This window comes from Anas platyrhynchos, chromosome 13, assembly GCF_047663525.1.
Source record: "Anas platyrhynchos isolate ZD024472 breed Pekin duck chromosome 13, IASCAAS_PekinDuck_T2T, whole genome shotgun sequence".
NCBI classification, from domain to species: Eukaryota; Metazoa; Chordata; class Aves; order Anseriformes; family Anatidae; genus Anas; species Anas platyrhynchos.
This window is the reverse complement of record NC_092599.1, coordinates 9,431,204-9,455,844: the sequence shown is the minus strand read 5'-3', so window position 1 is coordinate 9,455,844 and position 24,641 is coordinate 9,431,204. Positions and strand designations below refer to the sequence as shown.

Genomic DNA, 24,641 nt, shown 5'->3' with positions numbered 1-24,641 from the left:
ACAGTGTTTCAGCACAGTGCAATTTGTGCTAAAAGGAGCAGAGACAGAGATAGCATTCAACACAGTTTCCTAGGTGCCATCTGTTGTTGTGGCAAGAGGGACACAACTGTGAAACAGACCTAGCAAATCTATCAGGGCTGCTGAAAAGCTGAAGCCCAACTGTATTCACAGAAAGATGACAGGGCACAAATGTATCCAGCATCAGTAAGTGTTTCAACCAGGGCTCACAAAGTCAGACACTTAGAGCAGAAAATTGCATGTTACTGCCACACGGGAATGAATGACAGGATAAAGAAGCCCAAAGCAACTCTAGCTACTACTGGCCAACACCAAGGAAACAGATGTTTGCACCCACACCGATTCCCAGGGCAACGCAACCACACATCACCAGAGATGCAATCTCAAAACGCAGAAGATTTGCAACTTTTAATTTGTTACAGTCACACTCTTGAGATCACAAAGGGGAGAAGAGCAGCAAATGGATCTCTGGACCTGCAGGTTTTGTTAGGCAGGAGGAGAGCTCTCCAGGTGGTATGGCAACGCTCACCAAGGATTCAGGTACGACTGCTAGATAAAGTTAGGTTTCTCACAAGATCCCACTCCATGCTCCAGCTTCTCATTACTGAGCTCTTTCAGAGCAATTCTGCCAGTCATCTGCAGAGCAGCCAGCATGTCAAATACAGACCCGCTACCACACATGAGTCAAACTCACCAACTCCGACGCCATCCTTGACGAGCACTGTACAATGCTGCTCCCAGCAGCTGCGACAGAACTGGTGCTGACAAGCCAGAGAAAGCAAGTTCTCCTTCCGGACAAACTGCATGCACACTGCGCAGTGATGGGAGGAATGTACCATTGCCTGTGAGAGACAAAAAAGCATTACAGGGAAAGCATCCCAGCTTCCCTGGCGAGTTCTCAACCTCACCCACTGTCACTTTCATCACCTTCACTGGGACAATGGTCTCAGAGGAGCTCTAAGCCAGAACAGGCTCCTAAGTGAGTGGCGTGCTGGGGTGCTGCACTGCACTGCACCCTTCTCATGAACCTCTTCAGCCTCATGGAGCACAACAGATGAACAGTCACTGAACAGCTTCTGCCTTTTGTCTAGTGCTACACAGAACTCACCTTTATTTTTCTGGTTCTTACTTTTTCCTTGTTTGAAAAGTGAGAAAATAAATCTGTGTGTGTCCTTTCCTGCATTTACTGATATTCTTTGTTAGCTGGGTTAGACTCAATCACTGTTCCACCCGCCATGAAGAGCAGCTAGAGCTGGAAGCAGGCTTAGCAATGCTCTCTTACAGGACAATGATTCTGGGTACTGTATTTGATATGCAAATGAAAGTATGGCATGTAGAGACCTTATACAAGGAGAAAAGGTTGTTCACAGACCATCACAAAGTTCAGGGATTTTCTCACATCTCTTATTTTCTGCCTACACTACATTTGGCAAAATAGGCTTCATCTCTCCAACTGAAAAGGATTAGAAGGTTTGTTTCAAGTCAGGCATAATTCTGCTATTGCTTCACTAGGAAGCCGTCTGCTCTCCCCGTGGGTAGTGCAGAACTAATCCCTAGACAGCAGATCCAGCCTCTAACACATTTTGGCTCACCCTTGGGACCTGAAGAACTAGGTCTAGCACAGCATTTAGCAAAAGCGAGGCTCTACAAAGCTGTTAACAGGACTTTATGCTCCTATTTCCCTTTTCACAGAGAAGCCATATAATCACTTTCCACTGCTTAAACCTTTGCTGCTCTTTGAGAAGCTCGTGTGAGGCAGACGTCAAGCTGCCATGCATAGCTCCGCATGCCAGAGACACGGAGGAGCAGCAGCATGAGTGCCCAGCCACATGACCAGTAGAGCTTGTTTTGTAGCATGACCACATGAAAAAGAAATAAAGCAACTTTGTTCTAAGCAGCCTCACTTACGGACAAAAACAAAATTCACCAACTCAGCAACTGCGCAGATCAACTGCTCAACATGAGCAGCAAGCACACTACCTAGAACCTTTGAAAGCCGCCCCTCAGAGCTTTTCTTTGAGCTGTCCCACTGTAGCTTCTCCCTGTAGGGTCAGTTGCTCTATGGTATGAGTGTATGTCCCAAAGAGTCCCCCAAAACATCATCATTCTGCACTAGGAGCTGCAGCACAGAGCAACTAGCCCTAGCACATGCAAAAAGACTGCAGTGAACTGATATCAAAACAATTTTGTCAAGCCTTAAACTAACCTTTTAGAAGGAAAAAAAAGTATCCAAGAAACCATGGAGCCCTGGCTGCAAAACACAAGCTGGGGGTTCAAATATCAATACTGACTGGCTCAGCAGAAACACCACTGAGAGATTTGGCTTAAGCATCCTCGAGCAGAGCAGTGGAGCCAACTTAGGCATCTCAAGAAAAAACCTCTGTTCTAGCCACAGACAGGCACTGCTCACTCTGTGCAGCCAGAACCTTCCTGTAGTGTCTTTTACAGAGCGAGCAGTATCAGAAGAGGTAGCCAGGCCCATGCACTCTGCTCCTGCCATTGTTTACCATCACTCCTGCCAAAAGAATAGCTTAATTTTCTTGAGGCAAGTAATTATTGAACACAACCTGCAAAACACCAGCAAAGCAGTTGTTTACATGTTAGACACTTCTTGAATGTGGTCTCATTTAAAAGGTAAACCCAGCACTTATTGAGGGTGTAGGACCTTGAGTCTGCAAAGAGTGGATATGGGACAGGCCCATTGGTAACGCACACCTCTGACAAGGTGGCTCGGAGGCACCTCTGCCAAGGGAAGAGACCAAAATAGCATACTTACATGTTTGGATGAGGTGGGCTGTACTCGTGCTTCTACTAGCAACTGGGCAGCGTTAGACTTGTGCCTGAAAAGGCAATTAAAGAACGATCAAATCCATTTCTGAATACATTTTGCACTGTTGAACTGGTCCTTCTCACCTGAATAAATGACAGGCTCTCTGCGGATGGTAGTGGAGGTTTTGACGAGGAGCATGGAAGTGTGTGCTGTGTGAGGCCCCTCACTGGGTGAGCTGAACTCTTATCACCAAAACTTTACGATAGTTTCTTCAAAATATTAACATTTCCCTTCTATTTTTCAATGGATGTTTTGCTACAAATGCCCTCCTGCCCCGAGAAATTTTTTTTGAAGATTTTTCTACCCACACTAATATTTTCGCTCCTCGAGTAGCCTCAAGCCATTGCCCACAATAACACACCCCAGCAAGGCTTCTGCCTGTCTTCCATTCCTTTGTAAAAATCAAGCTGTCCTGGTTATGTCTCACTTTGGCTGCAGTCTACTATCTAGCTATGTATTTACTTTATGACAGATTATCACCCTTTAGGCATATGAAGCTGTCTATCAACAGCCTTAGAATTAAACAGGTCTTTGTGATTTCAACTGCTGAGGAATGTTTGCATCTCCAATAATATATCAGTGAATTCAGGAATAGAAAGGAACATCAGAGTTGTGACTAGGATTTAAATCTTCCCTCCCCACAAGCATTTTTAGGTGTGTTTAGGGATCTTTAATTGGATACTGCTACTTTGTACCAAGACAGAAGTTTGAGGACCAGATTGAACTGAGAACAACTTGCAAAGTCATAGTGTGAGAAGTAAAACCTTCACCGGAGTTCCTCTTGTTTAAACCTCGTAAGTTAACCAGCAGAATCGCTCTGAGCTGCTGTGCAGGAATCTCACCCTCCACATTCCCCAGGGAAAAGCTTTCACAGGATGCATGGTAACCAACGAGCCCGTTACCAGGGATGCTGCGACGACATCCATACGTGAGATGCGTCTCCCATACGTTCTCTGGATGAAGCTGCTGGCTAACAGGGCCAAAAATGGCATGGCAGAATGAGTCAGGCTGATGTGCTCTCTATTTTCAGACAATGTTCAGTTCGGAGCCAGTATTTGCTGGAGGGGCTGCCAGACAGCAGTGCCTCCTGACACACTTCCCACATACATTTGGGCAGAGTCCGAAGCCTCCTTTTGAAATCAGCCAGAGGACTCACTGCAGCGTGACACTGTCAGAGTAACAAAGGGGCTGCGCTTATTAGTTCTCTCCACCATTAGTTCATCTCCACATGTGGTTCACACCATCGGCTGCTGCTCTCCAAATGCCAGTCAGCTTGGAAAAAACATCACATTCAGAGGGAGCAAAGATCTCGAAGCAAACGGACTAAGTGGTACATCAGCATAAGTTCAGTGTTTCTTTACGATTTGTGGCTCGTATGTTCCAAACTGAACATATGTTAACTTTGTTAAAATAAATATAGATGCAACTCTCTCAATCTGCTATCTCATTGTTTAAGCTGTGTGCATCTCCAGGGTTCCCAGCGTGAAGATAATTCCTCAGACTGAAAGACGTTCACCGACACTCCCCTCTCCCTGTTTACAAATTCTTTACAGGCAGTGCAGCCTCAACAAAACAGCATTTCTCCTCTGCTCCCTGGCACGGCAGTGCGGCCTGCTTTCAGGTTCAGAGACACTTGTCAGAAGACACTACGTCCTGAAAACTCTTGCAAAGAGAGGAGGAAAAGCACTGAGCACTGAAGAAGTAAGATTACTTGCACTTACCTTTCCAAAATCTCTGAGATTTGCCAGTGGAAACTAACTAATACAAGTTTTGCAACAGCATGCGACACCTAGGTTAAAAAAAAAAAAAAAGAAAAGTGAGGCATATTTTGAGGACACATTTCTGCTCAGGACTATGATGTTCTTACAAGGCTAATAAATTGTACAAACCCAGTAAAACAGCTCAGTGATACTCACTTCCATTAAACTTGTAGACATAATTTCACAGCCAGTGTATCTACAACAGACAGGTTGGAATAAAGCAGAGACGTACCGAACTAACCCAAATATTCATCACAACAACACAAAGAGGAAGGAATCAGGAAATCAGTGATTAGTTTAAGTGATCTTGGAAGCCCAACATCCAGCCCTAACTGTGGGCACCCCTTGAGAGGCTCACACCGGACTGGGCTCGGGGTCCTTGCGAAGTGCCCCACAGGGCAGGCTGAGCCTGCTTACTGAGCTGGAGAAGCAACAACAACCTGCAAGCACAGACATGCTGTGTCAGCACACGGTAGGGGGAAAAAATAATATACATATATACATAAATATATTTTCCCAAGGATTCAGTGTAAAAAAGAAAGTTGTTGTGCACTGGAATCGACTGGGGCTACGGAAAGCTCCTCTGACAGGGACTCTTTCCACGCAGACTTGCTCACCTTACACGGGCTCCTGGCAAGCACTAACACAGTCCATGCTAGCCAGAGCAAGTGGCTGGGCAGCCTCTAGAATCCTGCCACACGACATTTGAAGTCATGTTACAAGGGTACAAGCGAGAAAGTTCCCCTTGCTTCTACGTACTGGTTCATTTCAGGAGAGAACAGACTGGTCTGCTCGCACCCACCGGGATCACAACCATCCACGGGGCTGCTGAACTTTACCCAGGCTCTGGACCCTTCGTGCCTTGTCAGGCTCACAGAGTCCAAACAAAGCTGGCCTCCTGCAAACACAGCGCCTCTCCCCTGGATTTGGGGAGGCTCCTGAGCTGACCTCCTTGCTCTGCTCTGTTCGGAGCGCCTGAGCAAGGCTGGAGCTCCGCATGCCTGCGTTCACACAGCTGCTGGCAGGGAAGGCTCTGTCTCCCCTGCTCTGAGAGAAGCTATCACCATCACATCTCTGTCTACCACATATACAGAAAACAACTTCCATCCCAGCTGCAGGACGAGATCCATTTTTTCTAGAGAAGCTGCCAGTCCCAGTCAGCAGCCGAAAAGCCACAAGCTGCCTCAAACCCTGCTGCAGGTGAAAAGGTGGAGCCCGATGCGCTGGTAACACAGCCACGCAACAACTCCAGCACGGCCCCACAGGGAGAAACGAGCTGTGGCTGCTGCTTCTGCGAAACGCAGGCTCTGCACACCTACTGGCAACCTATCATTACCCTTGGAAAACCAACCCAGGGCAGAGGTGCAGTTTCACAACGTGACTGACCTACTCCTGCCACCTCTGCTTTCTGATCTGCCCAGGGTCATTTTTCAACGTTCACATCAACAACTTCCAGAAGAACTGAAGCACCAGCTCATGCTGCCAGACACCTGGGAGGTGACCTGCCCTGGCCTCACCAGCGATGGGATGCACGGAGCACACCCAGGCAGTGCTTGCTCCCAGCGCAGCAGCCTTCCATCAGCAGCAGCGTGGCACACAGCGCACACATGCAGCCCGCTCCTGTTTGCACGGGTGAAGTGCCACTGCCCATCTCAGACAGGTTGCCTCAAGACCTCCGCCTGGCAGACCCAGGCAAGAGCTTCAGCTTGGGACAGACACCTTTGACTTGCTTGTACGAGGAAGACATCTGCATTTTGTTTCTGTAAAACAAACAAGCATCAGGAATGTGGTCTCTACAAGACTGGCTTCCTGCGAATGCAAACCACATGCTAATGAATCATTCTCTAACAGTAACTAAATTATTTCTCGGTAGCAGTAAGAACTACCATCCTGACAATGAAAAAAAAAAAAGACTGAAATGGGAAGCTCATCTGTAACACATGAAAATGAGCATTTTTTGGTTGGATTTTCACAGCCTGAGGTGCAGCATCCGTCACAGCACCACGACTCCAGGAACAACATACAGAGCAACATGTTCCCAGAGGAGGAACTGATCAACAGTGCCCTCCAAGAATGAAAAATTATAGAAATACGGATAGTAGCACTTACATCTAACGAACTGCCCTAACAATGAAATGGTTTTGAGACAAATTGTTAAGCAAAAGGCAGAACTAATGTTCTCAAAAGATGCCAGGTTAACAGACCTGGAGATGAGTCTATCATGGAAGAAATTTTAAATCAAGACCAGTGATTCTGCAAGGCTATTGCTTTTTGTTACAGAACATGTTCTGAGGAAGTCCCATCACAAAGAAATTCTTGTCTGGCCTTGGCTGTGAACCTGACTCCTCACAGTGGCCAAACTTCGCTCCCCACCTGCACGCTCTCTTGGTCTTGGTAGGGCACGACGAATAAAACTTCTGCGTCCATTCCTATTTTGCTCCATCTCCAAGCCCTGACCAGACCAGCTGTAGTGCCAATCTTATTACTTGCATCATAAAATGACCTGAGAATAAAACATTTTGAATTCTTAAAGCTGTGTTCATGATGCGAGTCCACTTTCACAAAAGCTCCAAAGCAGAAGGAAAGCTGTGGCCTTGCCGCACAGAAGGGAGGCTCGGTTGGTACTCAGGGCACGCTGCCCAGCAAGGCGATTCCTGCACAGCCACGGGTTTTACACAAATAAAGATCTCAAACTTGAGGAACATTTCAGAAACCTATGATTCAGTCCTCTGTCAGCAACTGGGTGACACAAGGGCCTTAGGTCATTCAAGACCAGTAACACCTTGTTTTAGACACAAAACAAATTGAAAAAGATGCTTTTGAAAAATTGTCAACTTTGTTTCCGCTTCTCTATTCTCTTTTCAGAGAATTAAGACCCAAAGAAGATACAAGATGGCCTTCTCAGTGTCTTGCTGGCAGCAGGATATTTCAGTAAAATATTTATATGGACCCCAGTGCAGAAGGGAATGCATATTCTACGTGCTGCATTTCTATTTTGGTTTTTGTCTGCAACTGCAGAACTGTGCCAGTGCTTCTGCATAACGTGAGTCCTCCAGAACTTTTCCAGCTATGGTTAAATTTATTAAAATTGTGAAGAGGAAAATTAAAAACAGCAATCAGGCTGAAAGATTTTATTTCGAATCATATAGTCTTTTAGGTCAGAAAAGACCTTAGAGATTAACCACCCGACACATCAAGTCCCATCACTAAACCACGTCCCCCAGTGCCACATCTCTTATATACCTCCAGGGACGGGGATCCACCACTTCCCCAGGCAGCCCGTTCTGGTGCTTGACCACACTCTCCACCAAGAGAGAATTTCTTTCCATCATTTTCATTTCCTCTTTTTCTTACCATCAGTTTAAAAACTGCATATCAAAGATTGGCTCAGGCCAAAACTGAACTTGGAAAATTCCTGATTCAAGATTCCTTCTTTATCCATGATTGGGGTGAAAAGAGAAAATTGGGCACCGCATCATCCAACCTGCAGTTTCCAGCTTCACCTTCAGAAATTTGGTCACTTCAGAAGCCTTTTCCAAATCTCCCTCAGTTTAACTCTGACCTCCCAGCGACAGAAGACGGTGGATTGTCAGAACAGGGCACCCATGCTTGTGTTTAGCACCGCGCTGGAGAAGTGGCGCAGCGCCTCTGCACGAGGGAAGGGTGCCAAAGAGGAAGCTGCTCTGCTTAACGGGAAGTCTCTACAGGAGTTATAAAAAAAAAAAATCTAAAAAATTTACATAATGCTGGACAAAATTAGATTCTGAAAGTAGAACAAAGAAGAAATGTCACCACATGAAATACGTTGATTCGCTTTTTGAAGAAGAGAGCTCAGTGTTTTTCCCTCCTTATTTCAATCTCAAGGTTAATCTCCCTGGGTTCTCTCCTCTCCAAGATAAGCAAAATTCTCACGGTTCTGAAGTGTGAGAAAGAGCGTGGCACTCTTGGACAAGGCAGTATCAAAAGAATTTGCAAAGCTGCTCTGCAGGTACCTTGCTGGGTTTGGAAAGCACAAAGACAGCTCTGCCTCAACTTGCTTCCCCCGATAAGCTGTGCTGTTTGAAGAGCTGAAGTTTCATCTCTCTGCAGCAGAAAATCTTTTCAACCATGCCACTTTGACAGTTGCTCATTCAGACAGAAACGTTTCCTAAAAGCTAAAAAACCACTGTCTTTTGTAGAGCTTATATTCTACAGAAATTGCTCATGCATATTGATGTAGCATGCATAGCTCATGAGTTCCTTTCGCTTTTCTCCGAGGGATGGCCTATTTTTTTGGAGGTCTGCTTCGAGCCTCACTTCTGCAGAAATCTGGTATCAGGAATTTCAAACAAAAACCCTCACGTGATCCTCAAAGATATTCGAGTCAGGGTGAGTTGGAGATGTTGTGATCTGGATGGAGCTGACATCCCCTGGCTTTGCATCAAGCTGACAATTCATGTTAGATCAGGGTTGCACCGAAATGCCTCGCTGAGACAAACACAAACCTGGCGTGAAGAAATACTGCTTCCATTTTTGTGTTTCCCCTAACCAAAGGTTTTATACAAATAGAGCTAAGCAATTAGGATTAATCTTGGGAGGTTATTTCTTTTAATCCACAACTACAGTTTTGTTAGTTCTACCAGGAAAGGAAGGATTCATGAAAATATGAGCTTGTGTTGCATCAAAACTTCTAGAAACACACACAAATTCTTCAGAACAGTAAGAACAGAGCAAGAGCCTCTGAAATTGTGGCTGTTGGTCAGCAACAACGGGCAAAATAGAAGAGACTGAACTGAGCTCACAGTGGAGAACAGAAACACCTCAGAAAGAAACCGTACTTCTAATGGGATAGATTTGTTGAAAAAAAATACATTCACACATGCTTTACTTTAGGATACTGAGGTAAAGAAAGTGACCCAGAAATTGAAAAAAAACAATTTTATGCTCATTTCTCATGTGGAAAATAGATCTGACTCTGTACATATCCCATTGGAAGAAACTCATTTCCCTGTTTTTACTGAAGGATTTATCAGAAAATTGCAGAAATATTAGGAATTAAGAAGAAACAAAAAAAGGCAACCAAAAAGCTTTTTTTTGGACCAAGTTTTTGTCTTTGCTTTGATCTCTCTCTTACACAGTCCTGGTGGAAAACTCCCGAGGTTGCAGGGGCTCGAGCTGTCATTGACATCACCTGCTATAAACATCCGAAGCGTTCAAAGTCTTGCAGCAAAGTCCTCCCTCCGCAACCGTCACGGGTTTCCGAGCGGTACAAGGCCGTTTTCAGAACTGAGCCCTAATTAATTTCGCTCAACAGAAAAAAAGACAAAGTTACAACAGAACAATCGTACACCCTGCCTAAAGTGTTCTGGGTTCAGTCGTGCTTTAAAAAAATGAGAAAAGGTCATCATCCATCTCTAGACACCAGTCACAGCACTGCTCTGAACTTGCCTGGTGTTTCACCCTCTGCTGGTGCCGCCCTGGTGAAATAAATGCAATTCGGAGCCTGTAGCTGCAGCCTTGGCACTACGGAGCAGCCCCAGTGCTACGTGAGCCCTGCTTCATCCCAAGGTTTGACACTGCAGCCTGCCACTCACCTCTGGCATGCAGACCTGGTGTAGGCCCACAAGAAAAGCATATTTAGGAGGCAGAGAGCAGTTTGGGAAGGACAAACCCCACCAGCATTACTGTGTGAGGCTTGTGGAGCTGTCAGCACACAGCCTAGTCTGCCACACGCTGCGAAGATGAGAGCTCAGGTTAAATTCCAAGTCCTCTCTAATCCATCCACTCTCCTGCACAGGACAGCACAAATTTCAGCTGCCAACAAACAGGATCAGTGGGACTCAGCTAGGAAATCTCCACGTACGTATTTCTCAAGCTGTTACGCTATTCCTCCTGAGAAGATTCAGAAGCAAATTAAAAAAAAAAAAAAGCTTAAGCAATACGGTGAGCCAGAAGGCATTGTTACAAAAGAGCTAGGAGATTACTTTCAGAGATTTAGAGCGAACGAAATGCAGCAAGAAAGCTGTAAGACTGCAGATGGGCATAATACTGACACAAGACTCGCAGCTGTACTCATAGGAGGTGTTTTATTTTGCCCGAGAGCAGCGGGGCACGCTGCACTCATTCACTGCAAACTGCCAAGAGCCCTGCAATGTGCCCCACCACCGTGCTCACCTCAGCTCTGGTCTAGGGGCCAGCAAAACACAGGAGAGAATTCTTTCTGGCCACGCGGAGGATGCGTGGGTAACAACCTGAATGAACTGAGTGTGAGCAGCGGCTCAGGACACAGCTCATGGGGCAGCTAGCCGAAACTGAGAGCACTGCTGCATGCACACAGCTTGGGTAACTGCAGTGAGTAATCCCTGTGCAACCCCAAATAAAAAGGCCTCTACCTGACAGTCATAGCTTCTACGGGCATTTTTTTCCCTTTTCTAATAACGATGAAGAGGAGGAACAGCTGCTTTGTAAAACAGCTTCACGGTGCACAAGTGAGCTCGTTTCTGTTGCGCCATCCTTAACAGCCGCAGCACAGGGAGCTGGCAATGGACTTCAGCTGTGTTGTGCTGCTCCTGTGCTCACCTTGTCCAGCTGTTTCTGCACAAGGACTGAGCAGTTTCTGAAAGGTTGTTTAGACATTTTTAATGACTTCTGCCTTGCCTCTACCTCCCACCAAGGCCACACTCAGCAGCAGCTGTGCACAGATCTTTTGCTCGCTGCAGTGCCCCGCTGGCTGTAAGGCACACTTAACGTCAATCACAGAGCGTGTGGGCTGTAATCACCCTCCACGTTTGTGGCTCATTTTTCCAATCAAGTTGAGGAGTTCGGCAGCCTGGGCAATACAGGACAAAATCAATTTCTCTCCTCAATGACTTCACGACATTGTCACAGCTGCAAGGTCTGGGCTCTCCAGCCAGCTCTCCTATCTTGCCAACCAGAAGTCTAAGAACTTTTTAAAAAGCCCTTTGAGAGTCAAAATAAAACACAGTAAGGACAGTTACAGACATCCTCTTATTTTCCTGAAGTTTACTCTACTACTAAAACACCGGCAATATGAATCTGACAGGCAACACCACAGCTCTTGTACAACACAGCTTCCAGGATCTTTTGGGAAACCAGAGCAGAGCAAGGACAAAGGTACTCCTCAAACGTGTTCCTAGGGTTACAGCTTCAGATGGTGTGCCCACGTAATGCTGGCTGGATGTCAAAATGCAGAACAGCACAGCCATAAACCTGCATGCCCCAACTAATCTAGGGCTCCCAGCTACTCTGAAATAGCGCATTATCGTTGCCAAACACCACCCGTGGGTTTTGCGGAGAAGTCAAATTTGCATGTCATGGTCTACCACTTACAGCCAATAATACTTAGATATTTACTAACTTTTTACTACTATATTTAACAATTTTGCTTAACCTCACATGTCCTCAGGTTCTTATGGGCACTAACCCTGAACATTCATTTTTCAAACTCTTTTATGTACGTACACTTAATATTTCAAGGAGCTTTAAGCACATGGGAGTGTATTAAGGTATTTATGCACAGCTAGACTTTTCTGATTGCCACTGTATGTAGTATACAAGTTCCATTAAGTCATTACGGTGTAAAAAAGGATGTCTACCCAACAGTACAGGTTCTCTCAGACAAGCACCCCACACTACACACTGGTCATGGTTTGCAGAGTGCTGGGGGAGGCAGAAGTCAGTCATTTGACATCTTGCTCTTTACAGCCTTTCTGCAATCGCACCGAACGGCGTTTTGCGGGTGCCAGCTCCTTTGGGTAGAGCTGCTCGTTCCGGCTGCCAACCTCCACGCACATGACTCTGGATCTGCTAAAGATGGTATTTGAGAAGGACGCCTGCCAGCTTCCACCAAGCAGCTCTGCAAACTAACTGCTCTGTGTCAGCGCAATTTGAGTGTGTGGAAGGGTTTCAAAGGGCTGTGTTTTTATGAGCAAACACTCATTTGGTTGAATTAAGAGACAACATCAATAAGGTGAGCGAAAATATGTGAAAAGAGGTTTAACGCTGGCAGATCAGCAGCAATAACAGATTAATAGATTCAATACTGTGCCATGGCATTGAATCTTTTTTTGCATCTATATTTTTATTCTTCAGAGGATGGGGTTCAGAGAAATGCATCAAAAGCAGTTATTTCACAGATCAAGGGAAGTATTTGCTGTCAGGTAAATATTAGCAGGTTACTCACATTAATTAACATTTTAAGTTCTACAATCAGTTTTCTCAGTTTTACAATCCTTTCAGTTTTAGTGAAAAGCCTACAGCAGTAGAGTGCCTGTAAAACAACATCCCTCTCTTTCAATGTGCAAAAATGTGCTAGCTTCCACGTGACTGACAATCAGCTTCTAAAAAATCCTAAAAGTCAAGGTAACATTTTTTACAAACTGTAATTACAATTGCTTTATCTCATTGTTTAGATGGCCACTATAAGAATTTGGTAAAAAGAAACAAACAGAAAGATCCATCTCATCACTGAACTAGAGAAAACACAGTCAGTTATTTGGAGCATCGCAGATATTCCAGGCGTGTACAGAGACCCTCCGCAGAGCCAGGAAGTGTCATTCACCACCAAAAACAATATGACCTCATCACACTCTTAATTGCTCGCCAGTAACAGGGTCAACTTTGTTTGTGTAACTGTTGAGTATCGTACTGTTTGTGTGTGTCTGCTGATTCTGCCACTCTAGGACTCACAAGCACTCAATGTGGAGTTGACAGTCAGTTTGAAAACAAACTCACTACTGTCCAATTTTAAGTCATTATTTTTTTTCGAAAGATACTGGATTTTATAAACATATCTACTTCTCAAAAAGAACTGCTGTAAATTCCTTTGCTGCTCTGCAGGCAATAGGTGCTGCTCTGCTTTCAGGAGTATTGTCCTTAACAAGTGTTGACTGTGGGATCAGCTGGGCCTTTTGGGGAATTAAAGGTGATCTGCTTCAATTCACAGGCCTTTTGGTCAGAGAATCACAGTTTTGGAAAATATTAGCTTGAGATTTTCTTCAGGCATGTTTAAGCGGTAGTTCAATTATCTATTTAGCTTCGTTAGGAGTGAAAACAACTTTGGCTTTAATTGGCAAGGAATGAAAAAGGTAGCCAAGAGGGTTTCAAAGGAAGATCACCCTTTACCTTGACACTTGAAAAAAACAGCAATTTGACAGGTAGCCTGAAATAGCTGAATAAAGGTTAAAAAAAAATGGAGGATTAACGAGCAGAGCAAATTGAGTATTACTTATTTAGACCGCTTCTAGCTAATAACAGTACAGATTGAAAGTATGAGGATGTAAAGCTCTGAATACCTGGCTTTGGTCTTAAAAGAGCGTAGACAAAATGCCATATAAGAAACACACTCACAAGACTCCTTCAATTTAACCTTCAGAATATGAATCACCTGCTGACAACATAACAGCAGAACACTCAAACCCGGCTTTGAGCTCATTCACTGTATTTGGTTTTTAGTTTGCTATTGGGATTTGTATTAGTCTCTTCATTTCTTGTGATAACAAATTGCTCTGAGTTCATGTAATGAATTGCCTTCAACACCGTTTCTCCTGAAAACGGTCTTTAATTTACCTTCTTCTTTCCCTGTCAGGGGCAACCACTCATTCTTTAGTGTGAGCTAATGCTGAAAAAGCACTACATAACCACTAGACATCACAAAGTCCAGCCCTGGAAACAAAAGGAGATGAAATCAGCAAAGTGAACTAGGATGCTCCAAAGGAACAATCACAAATATCCCCCAAAACAAGACACTGTAACAGGCAGTCCTCAAATAAATAAATAAAAGAGCTCAATGAGATTAGAGGAGAAAAATGTTAATACAGATCTGACAAAAAAAAAATCAGCCTCTATTTATGCATCTCCTCTAAGTTAATGGAAAATAATGATAACATAGCTCAAGATGTTCTGTCCAATTTCCTTCTCCTCTATGCTAGCTAACACAACCCAAATTCTTTCCCCTGTAGTTTGTCTGAGAAAACAAGTGAAATCACAAGTTTCCTTGGGGGAAGAGAGGGGAAGGAAGAAACAGGGTTGCTAAAGCATTGTAAGAAAGGATGCCAGGAAACAAAAAGCACATGCTACAGATACACAACAGATTTCCAAGTTAAGAAATTTGCAATTCTTGCACCACCGTTGCTAGAAAACAGAGTGAACGTGGCACTTCAAGAACCCGAGACTCAGTGAGTGGCTTACAACATCACATTTTTTCAGGTTTCTACCCAGATTTATTTTTATCTTCTCACGGAAAACCCACAACGTATAGCACTTCACTTTTAAGCAAATAAGCAGGCACATTCTTGAAGTGAAAGGAATCTAAAATGTTCTCTCCTTGGGCTTAAATGAGTCTCATTTGGGGCCAGATTCAATCTAGCAGGTTGGTATTACCTGGTAAACCATCATCTTTGCTGTTTTAACATCAGTGAGACCTCCAGAATCCTTGGAAAAACTGATTTCAACTTTGGAAGCTAGATTTTAATGGCTAAATAAAGTATTGCTTCTGTTAATTTAATTCAAGAGAACAATATGGCAAGCGTTGCCTTTCTGAAGTGAAGGGTGCTTCATCAGAAGGTAAACAGCAAAAAAACATTTCTAAATCTTTGCTTATTTGCTAAGAACCAAGAGCAACTGGATCAAAAGTGCTGACCAACGATTCTCATTTGCTCTTTTCTTTTGCCTCCCTTTTCTTACAAACTGCAGGGAGCAGCAGGCATTCAGAGCTCAAACTGCATGTTTTGAAGAAATCACAGTCAAGAGTTTGAAAGCTAAGAAAGAGTAAAACAGTTCATTTTCTGTGGTGGTGAATGCTGGGAATAGGCACAACAGGCAGCAAAATCAGCTCGAGCTGCAGTATGGGCGCACTTTATAGCCTGTAAGCTTTAGTCTTCAGGTTTTATGTTTATATTATTTCCCTAAGACTCTGATGTATAAAGAAAGAACAAGATCTCTCTGCAATTAATAAAGGTCCAGGCCAAATTAATGTGAATTAAAATCTATCCAACGAGGTTTTTATGTGCTGCAGTTACCTCTGTCTTCAGGGGTTGCTCCAGAGAAAAACAAGCACTAGGAGACCTGCTACAAGGTAGACACATTGCTAATCTCAACCAAATGCCAACACCTTGCTGCTTAGGAAACTCAGCTTTCCTCTGACCTATGCTTGGACCAAAGCACACTGACAAGGCAGAAAGGGAACCTCCTCTGACTTCCAGTCTATGCTAGAGTCATCAGTCACACAAAGAGAAGGAAAACTTCACAGAAGTCTTATTGAATATAACACCACGGAGCTGACTTGGAGTGGGAATCTTCTGTGATGAATTAGTCACTACAAGAGCTGGCAAGTTCATTGTGCTTTAATTGCTTGTCACTGCAACGGGAGGGTTAATGCCTGGCACGACAGCTGATCTGTCTTTTTTGAAAGTCTATGATTATTCACTCAGAACCAACAAAGTGAGGTGTTTTTGTTAGAACTGGAGTTTTAGCACATCTTCCTATCTGTCAGTTATCTTCTGGAACACAGATGAACCAAACCGTACCATCTATTATTCGATTTGTTTCTTTTCTATGCATCCTCTTTGCATTGGTGCCAAAGTGTTTAACTCAGACTTTGGGCACGAATCTCAGCTCTGCAAAAAAAAGTTGTAAGAATCAACAATACAGCAGGGAAGACTTTCAGGCCCCCAAACCAGTGCGCAACAACTGCAAACCTTTGAATCCGTTTTGAACAAGGGACCTTCAAGAATATTCCTCCAACCCCCCTGTACCAGTAACATTGCCACAGCTTTCAGTTCACACCATACGGTTGGCATTTGCCTTCTCAATTAACTTACTTTACCCCTGTGTTAGTGCAGAAACCTTTCCTCACCTTTAACGTGGCAGCCAAGCTGGCCATGTGTTCATTCAGAGTGCTCTCCGACTCCTTGTAAGTCAGGCAGGTGAACTGATATTCCTCTGGATCAAAGGCATCTGCTCCCTGCTGCTCCACGTCGTTAGCTACCCCATCATAATAATCCTCAATATCCCCAGGATCCTCATCCTCTTCCTCCTCCTCGCAATTAGGGTCATAATCCTCTTCGTTGCTGTCAGAGCCCTGGCTGTTCATGTCCACGGACATCTTAGTGCCCTGCCAAACTGCAGACCAGGAAAGCAATTGCAGCGTCTTTCTCTCCTCCAAACTTTATCGTTCTTTTGATTTCATCTGAGCTCTGTCTCCTAAGGGGGGAAAAACAGTTTTTTTCTGTTGCCTAAGAAATGGTAAGAGAGGACACGGCAGCATCGCATGGGTGATCGAACAGCCAGGGACAGCCCGACGCAACAACCCAGCTGAGGAGGATTTGGCTGTGCAGGCCCCTGGTTTGGAGCCACTGCAACTCGTGCATCTGCAGAGCTGCTCTGACAGGTGAGGTCTAAAACCTCGGAGATGGGTTTTTATTGCATTGCTGCCTGGTCCCCAGCAAGGGCCCCCAGACTTCTGTCATTCAGAAAGCGGTCCCGTAGCCTTCACTACGCATCTTTTCAGAAATCCACCCAGATTTTCAACATTAAGCTTTTACCAACAGCCCGTAGTAGTGCAGAAAAGCATTATCTGCATTTCATCAGCAGGATAAAAACACCTTAACTATGATCACAGGAGCTACGAGGGAACCTGTGATACCCTGTACACGTCCACGTTGCTTCAGACCCACAGGATTCAGTGGGACTTTAGAAAACATGATGGGCAAACAGAACTTTCTCAGACACCCCATTTAACCCTCTCCAACACCATCCCAAAGAAACAGTGGTGTTAATAATCCCTTTAACTAGGTTCTGCAGGATGTGATGTGGCTTGGGCCTCACCTCTTCGGGGGGTAATAAAATAAGTGCTCTCATTACTGTCTCAGTGTACATACTTATTACCTTCTGAACATAAACGTTTGTATTCAAGTGTCGGCAGCTGCTGTTCGAGAGGAATCAGAAGAGCCAAGCTATTTTTTCAGTCTCACCAGTATTGGAAAATTCATGTGTTTGACTTCACTTACTGGGGCTACGCTAGAAGAAGGTTTGTAACTAAAACAACATGAATTAGAGCTCTGAGAGGTTCAGCAGGTAGAGCACTTACCATGTAACCAATTCCTTTAGTTTCAAAAGAGAATCTCTTAAACACAAAAGAGTTAAAACACAGTGCTGCGACCAAACTTTTCATATGAAAATACAGAGGTAAAAGTTGTATTTTCTACAGGCAGCATATGTTGGTTTCTTACACGTACGTGGCATTTCACGTTATCTTGTTAGCTCTGATACAAACACACACCCCCACGGTTTCACAATTTGTAGCTGCTAGGGAGCCCATAATCAAGCTTTGACATTCCTGACTTCAGAGCACAGAAAATCTCAGCCATAAGTTTTCATTACTTTCCCTCAGTTTGTTTTCTGGTTCCAATAAACTGCCCAGGCAGCACAGATAAAGCACCGAGAGATGCGATGCACCACTCATCTGAGGAGCTGAGGCGAGCTCAACAGATACAAACCTCCCCCAGTGCGAGAGGCTGGCCAGGAGCTAATTATATTATCCCTGGAACTCTGGTTGGTCTCCGTTCCTCTCATTTGCCTCTTGATTTCTTAGCTGCTCACAGCGTAACATACAGACCCTTTACATCACTGCCTCCTGCAGAACTCGGGTGGAGCAGCGGCGCTCTGTCTCCACGTTGGAAGGACCCAGATGCGCAATCTGGTTTGGCAGACACAAGGGAAACCTATACTGACCCCCCTCCCCAGGAGCTGAATGTGTGGCAGCTGTGCTCAGCAAGCCTCAGAGCACCACGAGGCCCAGGCACGTTTCACCAGAGGAGCTCCCAAACTCATTCTGATCATCGCACATGTTAGAGACAGAAAAAGCACGTTTAACTGATGGTCTGTGCATGACCTCAGCATGTCTCAAAGCAAGGAGCTGCTTTTAGAGGCCTCAGCAGAGCGAGGGGCCTACACAATACCTGAGCGGTGATGTGCCAGCCCTGGGGAAGAGAGGCCCAAGGGAGGGCAGAGCCTTTCTCCGGGCACCTAACGCGTACTTGAACTAACAGAGAACTGCTCGTGTGGGCAAACGGGGCATACCAGCAGGGAACAGGCAGCAGACTGGATGTCTTTTGTGAGTCCTGTCACAGCACCCTAGGAAAGCGTTTATTTCCAGCATAACTTAACGCCGGATGGATGTGTGTGACAGGGAGGAGGAGGAAGGCTTCTGGGGACAAAACAAAACCAGGTGCCGAGAAAACAAGGGCCATAACTCACCTAGCGCTCAGCCTCACGCTCTCAGACCCGCTCAGCTCTCTGCTTACAAACTAAGATAAGAGATAAACTAGAGCTATAAAACGTTGGCTAAGACAATAAGGATGATAAATTCAAAAAGAGGGTCAAAAGAACAAAGAGTATTTGGGGAGTATTTGGGGTAACTTACCGTAATCCCCCAGATCAGCTTATAAAGTTTTAAACAACGTTTAGATCACTTTCCTACGTGGAAGTAAGATGAGGTCCCACTTCACCACCTCCATCATCGGTGCTCCTTCACCTTTCACCTGCCCTAGCACTGATCCAGCCCCCTCTCTTCCTCCAGCCACCCTGTAAATGCTCCCATCCCCATGTCCTGAGCCGCCAGCTCCAGCAGGGATGTCCCCTCTGCCCTCAGTACAGCCAGACAGCAAGTTACTGCATCCCTCCTCGTTTCTGTCTCACCACATCGCTTTTCTCTGACTCCTTGCCCTCTGTGTCTACCTCCGTGGGACTTCTCAAACTCTTTTGGAAGCTGCTCCTCCCTGCTGCTTTTCCTGTTGGGATTTCGCAGTTACTTCAACGAACTTTTTCTGCCACTTTTTCCTCTCACTCCTGTATTGACAATCCTCAGCGTGACTCGAGTTTGCCTCCGGAATTACTTACCCACGCCAAGTTTAGGCAGACTGGCCCCCTCACCTTCCTCGGAAGCCCTCTACAGCCCCCGCTCCGCGCTCGCTACCAGCGTTAATCCCATCTCTGCCTATGCCTCTGGAGCCTGTAATCCAGGGATCAGCCTCAATCGCCTCCTCACACCCTCAGCACGCGCCCCCCGCCGCCTCCCCCTGCCCCGAGCTTCCACCCGTGATTCTCCCACCCCAGCAGCGAGCACCCAGCGCAGCAACTCCCCCCTCGCACCATCCCCGCAGACACCGCCGCCCCCCGCCCCCAGGGGCCCCGCGGGCTCCCCTCCCACCCCCACACGGCGCTGGGCCCCCCGAGCCTGCCTCAGCCGCACCGGTCCCGGCGGGGCCCGCTCCCGCTTGGGGACACCCCCACGGGCCTAGCAGTGTCCCCGCTCCCCTCAGGGCCCCCTCAGGCCCCCCCCCCGCACTCACCGGGCTCCGCGGCGGGCGGGGGAGGCGGGAGCGGCGCCCGGGGCTCCTCCTGCCGGGCCGCCGCTGCTGCACGCCGGAAGCGCCGGCCTCCGGGTGGCGTCACTTCCGCCGGGCGGGGCGGGCGGGCTGTACCACTGTGAAGGGTGAGGGGGGGGGGCGAAAAGGGAGCGGGGCGCTACCACTGAGGGACGGAGGGGGGGGGGGACACGCGGGGACGCGCCCCGCTCCCGGCGTGCGCCGCGGCTCGGCTCTGGGGGAAAGGTCGCGGGGCGGCGGGGGCGGCGCTCGCTCGGCGGGGACGGAACGGCCCGGCCCGGCCCCGGCTCTGCCTCAAGCCCCGCCGCCACCGCCTCCTCCTCCTCCTCCACAAGCCGCCGCCGCCGCCGCCGCCATGGCCGAGCAGCCGCAGCCCATCAGCCCCGTGAAGAATTTCTTCGCCGGCGGCTTCGGCGGCGTGTGCCTGGTGTTCGTGGGGCACCCGCTGGACACCATCAAGGTGAGGGGGGTGTGGGTGGAGGGGGGGAGGCGGGGAGGGCGGTGGGAACTACATTTCCCAGCGGGCACCGCGCGGGGCGCGCTTGAGCAGTGCGGGAGGACTGCAGCTCCCAGCGTGCTCCGCGGGGAGGCCGGGACTACAACTCCCAGCGTGCCCCGCGAGGCGCCGGGGCGCCCCCTGCGGGCCTGGGGGCTGCGGGCGGGGGTTGGACAGCGCCCGGCTGCTAATTAGCGGCTGGTAATTAACCGCTGGTGCTCCTCTGCAAAGGCTGGAGCGGTCTGAAGGCTGAAACTGGCCGTCACCTGCGCCATGAAGGCTGCCCTCGCTGCCTGGTGGCTGCAGGGAGATGTTCTCCAGGTGCCAGGTTCAGTAGAGCAACGCTCAATAACCCAACGCCCAATGAACAATAAACTAACGCCCAATAAACTATAACCCAGCACCCAATAACCCAACGCTCAGTACAGCAACACTCAATAATCCCACATTTTTTCTCCCTCCCTGCCAGGTCAGGCTGCAGACCCAGCCCAAGCCGCAGCCCGGGCAGCCCCCGCTCTACTCTGGGACCTTCGACTGCTTCAGGAAGACTCTGGTTGGAGAGGTACCGCAAAGCTGGCGGCTTCTCGTGCCTCACGGGAGCGGGGCCGTGTGCCCCCCAGGGCTGTCCAAGGCTTGGCTTATCGGCTGAGTTGATTCTAATTAAAATGTTTCATCAGTTGGCAGAATTTGAAGGGAGGTCTCGCTGGTGGCGCTCAGCATCCGCTTGTTCCAAATTTAGTCCTTGTTGTTTTGTTAGGAAGTGCTTTTGGTACAAAATATCATGATATTAAAGTCTGGAGTGAAAGACTGCAGTTAAAATTGGCTTTGTTGTAGTTGGTGGCACCGTGCTGTGTTCGGCATTCGGAGCTGCCTCTGGAAGTCCTAAAATAGGCAACGGCTTTTGTTGATTCAGGGAGTACTTCTACTTTCTTCTGTGAACTATCTGAGAAGGCAGAGGAACATTTGTTTGAATTCTAGGTGATACACTTTTTTTTTTTTTTGACTAAGGGAACAATTACAGTAGTTTTGATTAATCTTCAGAATGTAGACAGCAGTTCTCGCTCCTGGATCGGCCATATCATGTGACTGAACTATCGTCTATTTTGTTTTTAGAAAGGCACGCAGCCTTGGTTTAAAGACTTTAAGTGTCACAGAATCCACTCAGCTGCTTCATATGTTTTTCCAGTGGCTATTTGCTATTTGGAAATAATGACTATAAAGCCCAAGCGTTTATTTACTCGTCTTAAGTCTGATTTCTAACCACTGGATCTTGTTAGGTAACTCTCTACTAAATGAATGAGCTGTCTCATATCTGAAATCTGCTTTCATGATGGCATTCGCAGCCTGTTATATAACCAAAGTAAATCTTGTTTCCGTGGTCTCTCCCACAAAGCACTGAATTGCTCTGCTAGCTCTGAATCCGTTTTAGTTTTTAACACCCCTGCTGAAGCACGGACGTCAGAGCTGAACTGTAATAATAGCCTTCTGATTCGGCGTTCAGAAGTAGTGCTGCCTCTCTGCTCCCACTCAATACTCATCTGTTTCTGTGAGGAAGACTGAAACTTCTCTGCTGAGGCCTTTTGTTTCCCCTTGCTCACAGGAAGGCTGAGCAAGAGTGTCTGATTTTTGTGAACCCAACAGGATTTCATTACAGAGCCAGCTGTGTCTGTGAGCACATGGGCACCTGTTGGGACACACTGACTTATTCTGAGGAGGAGAAAGGATGAGTGGATTGACTAGCAAATATACAATTTGTGCACCTAGCCTTTATCTAGACAGATAAGTGCTTCCTTTTTATAAGAAAAAAAAAAACAAAAACAACACTTCAAAGGCAAGGTAAATGAAATAAACACTGCCACTGGTTCTGCATTAGAATTTTTCCACGGGTGCAGCCTGATGAAGGGAAACGTCAGGGATGCAGATTTATATGATGAAGAAGGAAAGGAAGAATGATTTCCTCTTGAACTCATTCCAAACTGTGTTTGTGTGGGGAGTAAAGGAGCTCAGGTTAGTCTCCCTGCCTCTTTACCTGAAGAGTAAATTTGCTCCAGCATTCTCAGGCTCAGTGTCAGGGTTTTACACTGCTGCCTTTGATGACTTACCGATAAAGCACATACACAATTTTTGTGTGTACCTGAGAGAAAGGACTTTTTGACCCACTCTTATAGGAGTTTCATTCAGGTGGCTTTCAACTGAACCTCCTCGTGCTTGAGGTGTAAGTTCTGGATGATGGATGTTGGAACAGCAGGGTGGTAAAGGGGCCGGTGTTCTCCAGGAAGGGCAGCGTTCCTCTGCGCCAGTTAAATGTGTATCATTGTAAACAAACAATAGATGCTGTTATTGCTCTGATTAATATGACTGGTTAGCTGATACTATCTTGTACCTTAGCATTTTGCTTGTCAATAAATAGAAGTATGTGCAGAGCGTATGCCAGAGAAGTAATTCTTGTGATGCTGTTTCTTGCAGGGAATCCGAGGCTTGTACAGAGGAATGGCAGCTCCGATTATCGGAGTGACCCCCATGTTTGCTGTGTGCTTCTTTGGATTTGGCTTGGGAAAAAGACTCCAGCAGAGAAAACCTGATGATGTTTTGACGTGAGTTTCTGAGTTAAGCAGAGAGTTGGGAACGGCACCCTGAGGCTCTTGCAGCTTCTTTATTGTCACACTTCGAGTTGTGGTGTAAATTTGTCTCTTCTCCTAGGTTATAAATATAGTTCTGAAAAATAAAACACTCATGTGTTTGAACGCTTCTGGAAGCGTGGGACTGATAGCACAGGCTAAAAGCAGCCAGCACGTGGGCAGGTGCTATGCAATTCCCTTTCTACGCAAGAGCGAGCCATTAAGGAACAATTCCATTTTGGTGGAGTACAGTGTGAGTTACGTAATGATAGCCTGCGAACACTTGCTATTAACAGAAACTAGGGAATGAATACATTCGTGGTCGAGCAATCTTGACAAAATTGACATTCAAAAATCCCGATTTTCTCTTCCCTGCTACTCGTGACTCTGCTGAGCCCTTAGTTTAGGGTTTAGTAGTAGTCATGGAAATGTTTCATTACTAATTTCCAAAAAGTAATATTTATGAGCAGCCTTCTTCTCAGACATGTCAAACTTTATAGAAAAGAGAAGGGAAGCTAAGAAAACTTAGTATTGCTCTCTCCAAGCTAACTTACGCCTGAGGAAAACTCTCCCAGAAGTGCTCCCTTAACTTCTTTGCTGAATTGATTTATAGCTCCCCAGGAATAGAACTGTAGCTTAGCAACATGTTGTGCTATTATTTGTGCAATACGTAGGAGCCCTGTTGGAAAGCAGGAGCCCATTGTGTTGAGCCGAGCGTGGTGGGGTGGGAAGAGACGGTTTCTGTTGGAGCCTCGCCTGCTGTCTGGGTGGTGTGAGCACACCTGGCACGGAGCGAGCTCCCTCTGCTTGGGTCGTGCAGAGGGAGGCAGGGCCGGGCTGCTGGGGCGCTCTCCTGGCTCTTCACTTTGCCACGGTGGCATCATCGTGCAGGCAAGGCTGAAGAGTAAGACAGGGAGTTGGTAAAGATTGGAGAATTCAAGGAAATAAACGGGCTGTGGGCTTACTGCCAGCAGGCTGAACACCTTGGGGCTTTGCGTTTTATATGCGTTGTATCAAAGGGAAATTAGCGGGGAAGGTGAAGTGCAGTGTAGTCTTTTGACTGTTTATGTAGAACTCCTGCTGCTGCTCTGCCTTGGAGAGAAAGAACACAGGTCAACAACTAGGTGGTAAATCTGTCATTGTGCACAACTGTGCTGCCCCTTAGGTGCACTTTACACAGCAAGATATGGTACTCTTGGCGTGTGAGGGCCAGAAAGAAACTTAGGACCATGGTTATGGGTCTGAGGCAGGCAGGAGGACAGTGGTTCACCACGCTGATTTTGCAGGGAGTTTTTGGAAGGAAGGAGATGGAAAGAAACCCGAGGAGCCTATTCTGTCTTTTCTGAGGCTGAATAATCTCAAGGTGAGCTAGAAAACTCAAAGCTTATTCTGAGCAGGAGGTGCATGCGAAGTGGTGGGGGCGGTTTGAAAGGTCTGGAAGGTGGGAGTGGAGAAAATTGGATGGGAATTTGAGAGTAAAGAAAGGCGTAAGAATTGGAAAACCTGACTAGAATGCCATCTCTTTGGCAAATG

At 46.6% G+C, this 24,641-nt stretch overlaps 2 protein-coding genes and 1 long non-coding RNA gene across 8 annotated transcripts in view; 2 read left to right on the top strand and 1 right to left on the bottom strand.

The window, feature by feature from the left end:
- The window catches only part of ARIH2 (ariadne RBR E3 ubiquitin protein ligase 2), a 29,747-nt gene extending 9,641 nt beyond the window's left edge, over positions 1–20,106 (bottom strand). For 3 of the 6 annotated variants that reach the window (XM_038186016.2, XM_038186017.2, XM_038186018.2), the window contains exons 1-5: positions 19,959–20,106; positions 16,463–16,809; positions 4,570–4,637; positions 2,795–2,858; positions 713–860 (exon numbers count right to left, since the gene is read on the bottom strand). In XM_038186016.2, coding sequence (XP_038041944.1) covers positions 713–860; positions 2,795–2,858; positions 4,570–4,637; positions 16,463–16,711 — 529 coding nt within the window. In that variant the 5' untranslated portion in view covers positions 16,712–16,809; positions 19,959–20,106. Of the gene's footprint in view, positions 1–712; positions 861–2,794; positions 2,859–4,569; positions 4,638–16,462; positions 16,810–18,864; positions 18,915–19,506; positions 19,619–19,958 lie in introns of all 6 variants that reach the window. The other 3 variants (XM_038186014.2, XM_072044224.1, XM_038186013.2) reach the window with 3 other exon arrangements.
- On the top strand, positions 12,425–13,132 carry LOC140003553 (uncharacterized). Its single transcript, XR_011812433.1, has 3 exons — positions 12,425–12,577; positions 12,700–12,767; positions 13,020–13,132. It is a non-coding gene; the product is annotated as an uncharacterized lncRNA (long non-coding RNA).
- Positions 20,107–20,207: 101 nt separating the features above from the next.
- Positions 20,208–24,641, top strand: part of SLC25A20 (solute carrier family 25 member 20) — an 11,104-nt gene continuing 6,670 nt past the window's right edge. The window contains exons 1-3 of the mRNA XM_027468050.3: positions 20,208–20,454; positions 20,960–21,052; positions 22,957–23,084. Of these exons, the coding sequence (XP_027323851.1) occupies positions 20,350–20,454; positions 20,960–21,052; positions 22,957–23,084 (326 nt within the window). The 5' untranslated portion in view covers positions 20,208–20,349. The remainder of the gene's footprint in view (positions 20,455–20,959; positions 21,053–22,956; positions 23,085–24,641) is intronic.